The 14,121-nt window shown below is 33.8% G+C and overlaps 2 protein-coding genes across 2 annotated transcripts; both read left to right on the top strand.

Moving 5' to 3' along the window:
- Positions 1–2,044: 2,044 nt before the first annotated feature.
- On the top strand, positions 2,045–4,845 carry LOC102612620 (F-box protein At5g51380-like). Its single transcript, XM_006490076.4, has 2 exons — positions 2,045–3,478; positions 4,054–4,845. The coding sequence occupies exons 1-2, from the start codon at positions 2,295–2,297 to the stop codon at positions 4,319–4,321; spliced, it is 1,452 nt and encodes a 483-aa protein (XP_006490139.2). The 5' UTR covers positions 2,045–2,294; the 3' UTR covers positions 4,322–4,845.
- Positions 4,846–5,666: 821 nt separating this feature from the next.
- Positions 5,667–14,101, top strand: LOC102612319 (uncharacterized). The gene is made up of 15 exons (XM_006490075.4): positions 5,667–5,977; positions 6,075–6,158; positions 6,546–6,619; positions 6,737–6,770; positions 7,115–7,173; positions 8,323–8,437; positions 8,526–8,563; positions 9,012–9,109; positions 9,246–9,301; positions 10,174–10,453; positions 10,548–10,663; positions 11,872–11,928; positions 12,783–12,848; positions 13,390–13,464; positions 13,563–14,101. The coding sequence occupies exons 1-15, from the start codon at positions 5,771–5,773 to the stop codon at positions 13,623–13,625; spliced, it is 1,422 nt and encodes a 473-aa protein (XP_006490138.2). The 5' UTR covers positions 5,667–5,770; the 3' UTR covers positions 13,626–14,101.
- The last annotated feature ends 20 nt before the right edge of the window (positions 14,102–14,121 follow it).

The following is a 14,121-nucleotide window of genomic DNA, read 5'->3' as shown; positions in this document are numbered from 1 at the left end:
GTATAATGAAAAATTTATTATATCTTTAATAATTTCATCAAAATTATTATTTAAAATTTATATTTATTATATATTACTAACTTTTATTTAATACTTACAGTTTTTTTTCACAGCAGCATCCCAAACGCACCCTTAGCATCCAAAATCTATTCGTGCGGGTATTTCATAATCATTAACATACACATTATTATGTCAAGGATAATTATGGATGCTGACAAAATTAGATGTGAGGAGATGATTCACTTTGCATGCACATTTCGAACACATACGTGTAAATCGTATGGAGCAGTAAATTAGATTTGCAATATCGATGGCAACAAGCCGTTATCTTTCAATTAATAATTCAGTGGATCACGATTTTTGGACTTTTATGTTAATTATGGTACCTTTTTTTTTGGTTTTGTGTGTGTTTGGAGGAGGGGGGGGGGGTAACATTTAATGTCAGGTATCTTATTTGGTTTTCTAGTGGGCAAACAAACAAACAAACCAAAAAAAAAAAAAAAAAAAATTGCACCCCATTCCTTTTTCGAAATGGATAATTTTTGGTATTTGAGTTGTCTAAATATTACAATCATATAAGCTTAAACCAATATGGAAAAAAAGGCCAACTCTTTATTCTATTTTGTTGGGGTTTTAAATTGGAAGACAAAAGAGAAAATCATAATTATGACTCTATTACCATAAACTCAAGTGTAGAGGAGGCTTAATGAATTAATTAGTTATCTCCTCGGATGTAAACGTAATAAAAGTCTACTATAAATTTATCCTAAATTTCCAGTTTATTTTTTTTAAATCTATTTTGTAATTCCCCTTAGAAATGTCGAAAAGGAAAAAATAGATTTTGTTAAGGCGAGGAGAGCTCGCTACAGTAAATCAAGAAACAGAAGCTACTGAACCGTGGGAACACTCGAGAAATCATAATTCATCATATCATGCGATCCGCACAGCGTATTTGAAATCATCAGACACTGACTTGACTTCCTCAGAAAAAAATAAAAAATAAAAAACAAAATTTTGAAATTATTAGATACTGACAAAAAGTAGCAAACTCACCCGAAAATAAAATGATTGTAGGAATAATAACATTTCACGCCCTAATTTCTTATATTTCTCAACCCTTGGGACAGAATTTGTTTGCTGTATCAAATAGGTCCCTCAACGACCAACATGAAAATATTGTAAATGAAAATTATATTTGTTAAGGTACTGAAGAAAATATACCAAACATCAACATTTTATTATAATAATTAAGTAAATATTTGTGTATTTTTTAAAATAAATTTTGAATATTTACTTTTAAATTTTTTTATAATGAGTGGTAGCCGCCACCACTTATTCCTTAATAGTCTGTAGTCTCCACTATTAAATCATAGCATGATTACTGTAGTATAAATTTTTATAAACAGTCACTTAATCTTCTATAAAGCTAAGAAGTTTGCCAAGTCAAATGGAATCAATTGACGTGTAATAAATAAATTTGTAAGATAAAATAAATTCTCCTCATCATATTTAATTAGTTTTAGATATAAAGTGTACAACGCTTAAACATTAATTATAGACTGCACCACACATTACATTTCCTTAAGTCTGATGTGTAAAACAAAACACATGATCGTATCTACATAAAATGAATAGAGCTCACGGTTAAAAATAATTAAACAAAAAAGACAAGATTAGTTTTATCAGATAAAGTATAAAAAGTATTGAAAGTAATTCGGAAAGTGAATTAGATCTAAAAGAATTTGTTGTGTAGTTAATAACCAAGATTTATACAAAAAACACTTCCCAAAATTTGATGTTTAAACAGTTCTTAAAAAAAATTTTACTTACAAAAGGGCTCCAGCTAAAAGATTATAAAAGAACAGCTTAGAAAACTGAGCAAGAAGGAAATCCAAGAAGGAGAAGACGGCGTGTTAATTGGTTGGCTACTTGGCTTGTGGTATTAAAAAAAAAAGTATTATATTTTGAGAAAACGCAAAAATTAAGGACACAGATGTTATTATCCCTAATCAGAAAAATAGAAAAGATTTAGGACTGTGTTATCTTCAATTCAAACAACCACATGCCCCCACCAACTCTTAGAAATCCGTTAAACCAGAAACACGTAAGACAAAACACACACTCTCTCTTCAAAGCTTCCTTCCTTCACTTGCTCACCGTTCGAAAGTCCATCGCATTTCTGACGACGTCGTTTCCCGTAGAGCAGCAGAGCAAAAAGTCTTTTTTTTCAGTTTGATGCAAGCAGAGGAAGAGATACATGATAAACGGAAAAACAACAACCGGACACGAAAACGATGCCGTATGTAGAAGAAGAGAAAGCAAATGAAACCCCTATCCCGGTCAGAAACCCAAGCCCTAACCTGTCATCGAAGAAGAAGAGAGCGCCGAGCTGGTCGGACATTTGGCCCTTGAAACGTGTGGTCTTCACTATGCAGCTTCCGGAGTCACTGCCCGACGGCGACAAAACCCTAATCTCGAATTTCTCGCGAATCGACCGTACCCTTTTACTGTCCGACGATATTCTCCTCAGAATCCTCTCGAAACTCCCCGTTTCGCAGCGGAACGCTAACTCGTTGGTCTGTAAACGCTGGCTGAATCTTCAGGGTCGGCTTGTGCGGTCACTCAAAGTGCTCGATTGGGAGTTTCTTGAATCCGGTAGGTTGATTTCCAGATTCCCGAATTTGTCCAATGTTGATTTGGTTGTTGGGTGTTTTGTGAGACGGATGGGTGCGGGTGTTTTTTTGAGCCATAGATTGGTGTCCCTGCATATTGATTCTTGTTTTTCGAGGTTTTGTGACGATGAGGGTATGTTGTTGCCTGTTGAAATTATTGATAGAGGGCTGAAGGCGCTTGCTTGTGGGTGCCCGAATTTGCGGAGGCTTGTGGTGGTCGGTGCTAGTGAGTTCGGTTTGTTGAGTGTGGCCGAAGAGTGCTTGACTTTGCAAGAGTTTGAGTTGCATAAGTGTGGTGATAATGTGTTGCGAGGGATTGCTGCATGTGAGAATTTGCAAATCTTGAAACTGGTTGGAAATGTGGAAGGGTTTTACAATTCCACAGTTTCGGATATTGGGTTGACGATTTTGGCTCAAGGGTGTAAGAGATTGGTTAAGCTTGAGCTTAGCGGTTGTGAGGGTAGCTTTGATGGGATTAAAGCGATTGGGCAGTGTTGTCAAATGCTCGAGGAATTGACCTTTTCTGATCATAGGATGGATGATGGGTGGTTGGCTGCACTTTCGTACTGTGAGAATTTGAAGACTTTGAGATTTGTGTCGTGTAAGAAGATTGATCCAAGTCCGGGCCCGGATGAGTATTTGGGCTCTTGTCTGGCTCTTGAACGGTTGCACTTGCAGAAGTGTCAGTTGAGAGATAAGAAAGGTGTGAGAGCATTGTTCAGGGTATGCGAAGCTGTGAGGGAGCTTGTTTTTCAGGATTGTTGGGGACTGGATGATGATATTTTCAGATTTGCCGATGTTTTCAGGTTCTCTCTTATTTCCGTCTTTGTTACTGTTGTTGTCTATATTTCCAAATTTAGGTCTTTTCAGCCTGGCATTTTTACAAGTGCTTACAATTCTAAGAACCACTAGAAAATGATGTGCTTACTGTAGGTTTGATGTCATCACTAAAACAATCATGTGCTGTACCTTTTTCAAAATGAAATAATTGTGAATTTGCATAATGTGTGGGCACACACTCACAAATGTACAGATATAAGCTGGAAAGGAGATCTATAGTGGAACTACTAAGCTTGGAACTGATGAGCTGTGTAATTGATTTTCAGTAATTATAGGATTGTACACGGGCATATTTATACTACAATGTTGCAAATAAACCATGTAATTATGGTTGATCTGCTATTTTACCCCAACAAAAGGGGCAGGGGGGAGAAGTGGTGGGTTCAACAAGTTTATTTTGAATTTATTTAGAATGTTTAATTACAAAAGAGAAAGCTACTTTAGTAGCCAGTTGACTGGCACCAACTGACTTATACAATAGAAAACAATCATTCAAAAAAATTATTTGATTGGAAATTTGTTGGTGTTACTTTGTCCACAGGAGGGCAAAGTTTCTATCCTTAGAAGGTTGCTCACTTGTAACAACAGAAGGCCTGGAATCCGTGATTCTTTCCTGGACAGATCTTCAAAGTCTAAGAGTAGTATCTTGTAAGAACATCAAGGACGGTGAAGTCTCTCCTGCACTTTCAACACTGTTCTCTGTCCTTAAAGAGCTGAAATGGAGACCGGACACCAAATCTCTTCTTGCGTCAAGTCTTGCGGGGACTGGCATGGGGAAGAGAGGTGGTAAATTTTTCAAGAAGATGTGAGGCCTGAATTAGTCTCTTAACAAGATTAGATTTTGCACGTTTTTTCTCATGACCAGTTGACCACGATCCCAGCCACTGTCCAAATGGTCTTTCTGTGCGAAATTCTCTTCATCAAATATAATCTGATTCCTTGTCCATTTTTAGCCAGTTAACTTGTATGTTGACAAAGGCAGATTGTTGTTTAGTCTCATCCTTTCTGGTATGAGTGTGGAATACCAGCCGAGGGATGAAAGAGTATGATAAATTTGCAGATCTCCTTTCTTGATGCACATCAGGCCGAAGACGCCTTTGCTCATTTCAATATCAAGTGCAAACATCCGAGAAGATGTCTCGGTCTTAGAACATAATTTTAATGATTATATGTATTTGCTAGTTCATTTCCAGATTGTAACTAGAAGTTGGCAATAGATTAGGGTCATTATCTGACTGCTTAAATGTAATTGTAGTTCATATAGTTAGTAATGTATTTATCGTTCTCCTTTTCTCAAATGTAGCAATAAAACAATTCTCTCTCCTTCTACACATTTTTCAGCTTTTGTTTTGTTCTCCGTATTGCTTGCTGGGTGAATTAGTATACTTTGAAATTTGCTGTTCCAGAGTGCTTCTAGCACGGATGTAACTCTGTAGTCTGTAGCAGAGAGCGATCCACACATAACGAAGAACATAATGAATGTTAGCATAGCTGAAACCCTGACTCAATAGCCCTATAATACTCCTGTAATATTATATTCATATCATAAAGAGTTAAAAGGTAATCAGGTGGTCCAAGATGGATATAATAAGATTATTATTTGTGTAGTGTTGTATCAATCAAAAAATGATATCATAATTTTTATTGTCATTTCTACTATAATACGATTATTATTTATATATGGTGTTCTAGCAATCAAAAAATGATATCATATTTTTTATTGTCATCTTTACTATGATGTCTTACCTATAACCTGAGATGTTATATATAAGATATCATAGTAGAGATACTTTATACCTAAAACATTGAACATTAAATATGAAGTATCAATCTCAAACATAAAACCCAAAAGAAAAAAAAAAAAAGATACTTGGGATATTCAGAACATGAAAAAAAAAAAAAAAAGAGTCAAAGATGTAACCTATGACATTAATATGAAATATGACAATACTTAAGGTATGCAATGAAGGATACAAAACATGTGTACTACATTGTAGCATGAAATATAAAAGGTTAATCAGGAAACTGTAAATGTTAATCATGAAACATGAAATGGGGAAAAAAAACATAAAATCAAGGTTATTTACTATTTTTTAAAATAATATAAATCATAAATTATTTATTTTTAAATTAAAATACAAATGAAATTGAGCAAACGCTTGCAGTCAGTTAAAAACAGAGCCACTCTAGCCGCCCAGGACAAATCGAAAGGAGAACCTGGTAAATTAAAACACTCAAATCAGAGAAGCAGTTGTGACATGGAGAAAGAGAAAACGAAGAAGAACACAGAAGAAGTGGAAGAAGCAGCTGATTTGATCCCTAATAGGAAGAGTAACGGCAACAGCAGCAAGGGCAGCAACAGCGCCAGTGGCGGTGAAGACTCCGAAGATAAAAGCAGCATCTTCTCTTTATCGCACATCAAGTTAAATTGCCGCAACACCGTCTCTAAATACGACTTTGTTAAGGTTTCAATTTCCGTTTTTCATTTTTCAAATTTCATTTTTTAAACTAATTACACGAATATTATATCGTATGATCAATCGTGATTGATTACGTTTACAGGTGAAGGTGTGGCTTGGCGATAATGCTGATCACTACTATGTCTTCTCCAGGTTCTTGCTCAGCAGAATGTTGACTGTTACTAAGGTCTGTACCTCAATTATATCAACTGTTTATTATTTTAAAAAATAATTATAGTTTATGAATTGATTGAAAAATTGGATAGATGAACTTTGCAAGTGCAGGGGTGAGTTTTGGAAGTATTTTATGAGAATTCCATATGCTTGACAATTTCTTCTGTAAAAGTATCTGACAGTATACCAGTTTGTGTTTTTTCAACTGAAAAAACAGGGTTTGTTTGCTTTATTGCCGGATGATAAATTGTGGCATGATGTGATAATTGATTGTTGATTTTTTTATTTCGTTCTACTTTATGTTTATTGTTTAAATTTTTAGTTTTGGTATAAATGACTTCTTTAAAGAGGCAATTCCATTTTTGTTTTGTCTCTTAAAGATGATCTCCGTTGATTTCAGATCCCAAATCATGTGGCTATCAAAATTGCTCTTGAACTCAAGAAGCTACTTGTAGACAACAGCCTTCTAGATGTGTATGCCATCCTTCCCTAATCGCTCTCTTTATTATAAAGAGGAAAGAAAAAGGAAAGATTTTTCTTGAATTCTTTTTACAGTTCTTGACAAACATCAGAGCCCTATTCATTTTGCAGCTCGCAATCTGATTTGGAAGCTAATCTGTTTAAGGTATGTCCTAAATATGGGTTACATATTGTTGACTCCCGCAGCCCTTGCCTCTAATAGGTTATGCGTGTCACTTATTGCATATGTGGAATTGTGGTAGAATAATTGTTATTTTTTAATAGGTTATGTTTGATAATCACTTATTTGATGATCGCTAATGTATTGGATCTATCTAAAAGACCAACTCAAATCATCTATGTTTGATAAAAATAATTTGACAAAACTTAACTGGGGATTAGATTCTCAAATAAGTCAATATTTGATTCCAAACATGCACTACTTACAAAATTAGGTCCTGTGACACTATTAAATTTATATAAAACCTTCTCATAGGACTCTATGTACAGCTTATGGAGCGAAGGGGCTATGGAGAAGAATATATAAGTCGTTACAGGATGATGACCAGGTCAGTGCAATCTCAATCATAGCAATTCTTATATTTTCTGGATTAATGGCTGATGCTTTTCCCTTTGAATTTATTGGAGAATAATCTTGTTCATTTTAGGGCTTGTTTGGGATTGTTTTTGAAAGACTTAAAAGTGATTTTGAAAAGCTAAAAGTTAATGTTGGTGTTTGTTAATTTTTTTTAGAATCACTTATGGTAAAATCACCCTATCCTACAACAGAATATGAAAAGTAGGAAAAGAGTAGCTTTTCAAAGTCTGATTTTAAGAATCAATTTTATACTTAATATAATTCCATATATATCCTCACATATAATATAAAAATCCAAAATTATCCTTATTCAATTAGAAAATAAAATCATTAAATTTAAAGAGATTATTATTATTACCAATTATATTGAGATAGCAAAAAATAAATAAAATAAATAAAATAAAATAAATAAAATAAAAATATTTTATTTGTGTGTGTATATGATTATAATTGTGTAAATAAATTTTATTTAACATCATATCCATTTCAGTCATTTGTTTGATAATAAGATTTACCAAACATATTTGATTGTAAAGCTCACATAACTTTTAGAAACAAATTTTACCAAACGTTTAATTGATTTTCTCCACAACTGATTATTTATACGGCGTAGCTAACAACAATTATTTTAAAAACTATAGCATTACCAAACTAGCTCTTAGACTTTCTTTGTTGTGCTTGGTGTGTTGATTATCCTCTTGAAACATTCATATTTTTTTATTGTTTTCAAGATGTTGTATACTTGTGCATTCATGTTGTTAAGCTGACTTGTTAGGATCTATTGGATTGTTAGTCGTGGATTTTATGAAATCACCAATTGTTTCGTTGACTTTTTTATGCATAAATAGAGGTGACTCTTTTGAACTCATCAAAAGGAAAGAAAAAAACACACATGCTTGTAGATCTGCCTTTTATGGAAGGCTATTTTTATATGACTTCAAGTTAGACTACTAGCGAATATGTTGTATACAATGTCTACCAATAAAACATGTCGATAGTATTTTGCAATCCATGAAAAATTAAAGTGGGCTTGTCACATAATTAAATAAAAGCAATTAAGTGTTAGAGATTGGAAGATTCTTCATTCAAATAACATTATTTTGCTTGTTGCTTTATTTAGATTTCACCATCAAAGAGTGCCATTAGTAATTCTTGTTTGTGGAACGGCCTGCGTTGGAAAGTCAACTATAGCCACCCAACTTGCACAGAGGCTAAATTTGCCTAATGTCTTACAGGTTTATTCTTATTTATCTCAACCCTTATGTACACTAACAGTTTTTGAGATGTGTAGTATTGCCTCTGACATGTTTCTTCGCGTTGCAGACAGATATGGTGTACGAATTGCTGCGGACATCAACAGAGTATGTAACGAGCTTAGTTGTGTTCCTCCTATGTCATGTTTTGCATTCTTTATTTCCACTATTATGATGAAAGTTGTTATAAAGGAAAACTCTTGGCTTAATGGAGGAAGATGTTGGCCAACGTAAAAGTTGTTTCTGGCTACAGTTTATTGCTTAGCTGTTATGTGGTAAATGGTAAAAAAATACCTGGTTAAGAACATGCCCTTGCTTCAAGAAATAGTCTGTTTAGGCTTGAAATGTAATCTTTTGTTGGACATCTCTTTTTTATGAGAACTCTGCATATTTCGTAATTTGAACTTAGTTGTGCGCATTTAATCTGCAGCCTGTGCAAAATCAAATCTCCCTTATTATTCATCAAAGTTTTGGACAGATAATTTTGCTAATTGTTATAGCTGGATCATTTATGGGCCATATTGGATTGCTAATTTGCTTATAATGCCTGATTTAGTGCACCGTTATCATCTTCTCCTGTTTGGGCGCGGAACTTTAGCTCCTCTGAGGAGCTAGTGACTGAATTTGTTAGAGAGTGCAGAATTGTTCGTAAAGGTAATATCTCATCTTAGGAAGATGATTTTCCTGAATTACCATTTGGGAAGTAGGATAGTTGTAACTATTTTTGGAGGATGTGATGGATTTCCTCTCTCTTCTTTGTAGCAATCATTCTGAATGTGTATATTCATAGGTTTGGCTGGTGATTTGAAGAAAGCAATGAAAGACGGAAAGCCAATCATAATTGAGGTATGGTGAAAATTAGTGGATTAGCCTCATGATGGCGTCATCCTCTTATTTATTTCATTTACTCAGTGCTGCTGGACCCTTTTTATCTTGAAAAGTCATCGATAATGGTTTTTTTATGGTTGCCTTTATACATATGCAATTAAAATGTCTTTTCTGGCACAATTGCGTACTATGAAATGATTTATTTACTTTGTTAAGATATTTATTGAAATCGTAATTTGCAATTTAATAATTTTAATACATGATCTGACGTTTTGGGAAATATAAAGCATGGAATTAATGTATTTGTAGCATTCTTCATAATTGGGTAAAAAGGGCAAATCTAAGTCTGCATAATGAATTCACGAACAAACAATGATTTATGTGACTGCTTTTATCTAATACTTAAAAGAGCTCTTGAGAGATTTTATATGCAATAAATCGTGTAATTGCTTCTTATCAAAGACTTGCTTCTGTTTATTCTTGGTCCAATCAAAGAAGAAACACTTATCCTTTTCTGAATTGTTGAAGAATTGTTTTATTCAGAGGTGAAATTGTTTTGTGGCATGATTCAGTTAAGTCCTGCTGATCTGCTTTGTTCTTAATGCATTCTCATACATGGTAAATTATTTTCGTCTCATGATTGTAGGACTAAATTATATACTTGTGTAGGTGTATTAGAAGTAAAGCACCAAATCTTGCTATGACAAACTAATTGTTCCTTTGCAACACTCAAAAACTCTTTTGCTTGATCTTCAGTTTATATGTTGTTTTGTTTTTTGCTCTTGGCTTATTCATATGAAGTAAGCATTAGAATATAACATCATGTGTGCCTTAACGTGTTGCATTTTAATGTCTTCTGTTATATATATGTGTGTGTGTGATATTGGCAGGGAATACATTTGGACCCCAGCATTTATCTAATGGATGATGACAGTAAAGCACCAGCTACCACCACAGAAAAGACAAACTCTGAATCTGTGCCATCAGATGATAATCCTGTGACACAAGTGGAAAGTAACTCTGCAAGTGTTTGTGTAAGTGATTGGGAAAATGGCAACAACAGCCCAGAGCAGCCTGGCACAGGAGGAAAGATATCTAGTGAACAGGTCAATAAAATCGCCGATTCTCTTGAATCTATTGCCCTTGCAGGAACATCTTCCGAGAATAAAGGTTAACCATTGCTCTATAATTTGCAAAATATTTAATGTGTTCATGTATTCATCCATTTTACAGAATAACAAATACTGCTATTTAACATTTGCAGGTGAAACGCCTAAAGATCCAGGGGTAGATAGAAATACTTCTGTTAAGAAAGAAAAATCTGGTCCTGATCCAATAATTATTCCTATTGTTCTGAAGATGGCTGATTTTGATCATAAGGTCTGGCCTCATTCTTTTGTTTTACAGGATTGGGGTGTGTGTGTGTGTATGTTTGGGGCCCTTACCTACTATCTTAAGCTTTTAGGTGAAGTGGTAACTTAACTATGTGAGACCTTGGCCACTTTAAATTTTCCTTCAACAACTGTTAATCTGTACAAGAAAAAAAGTGAACCACAACAATGTACCATTTCTGGTTATTATATATGACTGTTAAATCTCTTTCATATTCATTGATAAAAAAAAAATGATTAATGTCTTTAGTCATGACTATTAATCGTGAAAAATTAGTTACTAAAATACAGGACACGACCAATATCAGAAGGAATAGGAAGATAAAGTGAACCACAAGCATGCACCGTTTCTGGTTATTATATATGACTATTTTAAATCTGTTTCATATTCATTGATAATGATTTATGGCTTTAGTCATGATTATTTCCTCTAATTGTGAGGTCATTAATCTAAGGGAGGTGCTGATGACGAATTACCATATTAAATAGATATTGATCTAGATTTTAGTTGAAGCACCAATATCACTGTTGCTTACGACTATCCTCTCTAAAATCTCAATTCTATGTTTCTTATGAAAGATGCATTTTTCAGTTTCTTGGTTCTTTTTTTGGTGAGGTGTAATTTCACATTAATGGAAATCTAAACTGGTTTAAGTATTTGATGTTCTATAAATTGCAATGGTTCTGTTGATTCATTGTGATTATCTATGTTTATAATATATTATGTCTCTAGTTGGCAGCTCATTTATTTTCTGGATGCTAATAAATAATTTTTCCATTGTATATGTATGTGGAAAGGAGCTAAACAATCATTAACTCCTCCAAAAGGAGGTAAAAGATGAGGAGATGGGAGGTGAAGAGTGCAAGTGTCATAATTTGTTCTTTTCTTTTTTCTTTTTGAAAAAATTAAGTCTTTTTTTTTTTCATTTCTCCGAAGTTGTAATTCTTTGTTTCTAGCTTTACAGTTTGGTTGGATGTGCTAAATGCTTTGAAATTAAGCTGTGAGTATGTCATGTGAATTATATATATCCTGAATGAGTGTAATTAAGGTACCACTTCATGAATGATTTTGTAAAATAATATCAGTAAAGATGCTGATGAACTCGTGCAGTTTCATTTGGAAGGATTTCTTACATCATTGCATGTCAGCTTTTTCAGTATAAGAATTTTTTTTAAATATTTTGTTGTCATGTGCAGGCATTACTAGAGGAATGGATCTTGACTCATACATTTGGTGATAAATGTTTGGTCCAGGTAAAACTATTTACTAATTCTTTTATTTTTACACATGAATGTTCATTCTTTCTGACTACTATTATTTTCACTGGTTGACATGGGGTTGCAAAAGGAGAACATAATTTGAGAAGTGATTATTTAAGAAACATGTTTTTATAGGCAGTGAGACAAAAAGAATATCAACTCTTAAAATGAGCATGTCTAGGGTGAATACTATATACAGTAATATGAATAAGCATAAATGTGACTAGTTGATTATTGTAAAAATTGCGCCTATTAATTCTGGAATTATATATTCTTAGGAAGTTTGAATTCTTGTAGGTTTTTGCATTATTCATCATAAATATGGGTACGCTTAGCTGCATTAGGCGTTTATAAGAAAGTGAATCCCAGAAAGTGGTCTGCAAAAAATAAAATAAAATAAAAGATTAGGCTCTTGTGATTGGACATTTGCAGCGGAGTGTAAAAATATTAGTCATTCCATGTTTCTCAGAAGTTTAAACAAATAGTAGAATAGTATCTCTAGCAAACAATTAGTTGCGTTACCAGTGTTAAAAAAGCTTTTCCTTCTGTTTTCCCTGTAAAAAAAAAAGGCTGTTATCTAAGAAGCTGGGTTTAGTTTTGTTTGGGTAACATGATACCCTCAGGGTCAAATGATGAATGTTTTTGTCTGGTTCTTTTTCCTTCCCTTGGTTATTTCTTGTTATTTTACTTCCCTTCCAGTATTCAATGAATGATTTTCTTGGTGTCTTTTACTTCCTTTTGGTATTTGTGTCTTTCGTATTTGTTTAATTAGCTAACTACTCAAGTGCTTGTTTATGTTTACCAAGTCCTTAGGACAAGATATAACTTTGTTCTTATATCCTCTGCAGAATAAGGATGAGCTAGTGAGCAAGTTGAAAACTATTCAGAATTATCTCTGCTCCTTCAAGTCACAGGTATGCTTATACATGTGTCTAGCAGTTTCAGTCTGACATGTCCTGACTAATTGGATATGGCAATATAGCAAATATTGGGAGATTAAAGCCTTCGGCATTGTGTGAATCATGTATTGTCAAAGTGCTCTTTAGCGATTATTAAAATGGAAAGTATGCTGTGCCCAAGGCACTGTATTATTCATCAGTTCCTTAATGATATGCATTGCTGTAAGCTAACTGTTCAGTTAAAACTGAAGAGAGGCTAATTATTGGCTACACTTCTATTTGATACCTTCTTGAAAGTTTTTTCATAGCTGTTTGCTTTAGATCCTCATGCAACAATCAAAGGACTGATTTATCTCATTATTAGTGTCAGGACATGTCTTGATGGACACTTTTCATCGATTAGTTGTATTTTATTGTACTACTTTGTATAATTATTGCCAGTGCAAAGCTACCTTCCTAAATGTTTGTTGCCAGCATGGTTCTTCAAAAATTATTTTGTAATCATCCTTCTAATGTTTGTGCTTTCCTCAAATTCTTATTGATTTTTTTGCAACAGGGTGTGACAGTTGTCAATGTATCAGCAACAACGTTCCCACAAACCTTGGATTGGCTGCATGGATATCTTCTTCAGGTATACTTGTTTTATATTCAATGCCTGTGTAAAGGCTTTCTTGATTTTTACATTGTTTTGGATAATCCTCTCTTTGGCAATCGTTTTTCTTTATGCAGTGTATAGAAAAAGGTATTTCTTCGGTGTCCAATACAAATGATAAGAAGCCGGCAGAAAATTAACCTACATATAGATGTTGGCTTGAGCAATGATAGGTATGAAGCCAACTGCCAGTAACCTTGAGTTTTATACTGAAAGAGCAATGACATGGGTAAAACAGCGGAATTTCGATGTCACAAAGCAAAATGGGAAACAAGTTCTTGAAAGAGCTTGTTGGAGGCTCTTGTATCATGTAAATATGTATTCTATCAATGGAGAACTTTTTGTCTCCAGAAGAATTGATTCTTCCCAGCTTCCATTCCACCCCACCCGGTTGATGGGTCAAATTATGGATTTTGGACAGAAGATGACTGCTTGACCTCTGAAACTGAGTCAATTAATCTCTCTCTTCGTGTTTTTATCTCCCTGGTTATACACTGCTATGAACAGATAAAGAGATCTTGTATTACTATGATGTTTAGTATGATGAAATGAACATGTACGCTTAATGCATCCTTCTGGTTAACTTTTAGAGGTATAAAAACATTACTCTTCTTAATGATAATTGCACTGAAAGCA

The sequence above is a fragment of the Citrus sinensis genome, chromosome 9, assembly GCF_022201045.2.
Source record: "Citrus sinensis cultivar Valencia sweet orange chromosome 9, DVS_A1.0, whole genome shotgun sequence".
Classification (NCBI taxonomy): domain Eukaryota; kingdom Viridiplantae; phylum Streptophyta; class Magnoliopsida; order Sapindales; family Rutaceae; genus Citrus; species Citrus sinensis.
This window is presented reverse-complemented; position numbering and strand designations above follow the sequence as displayed.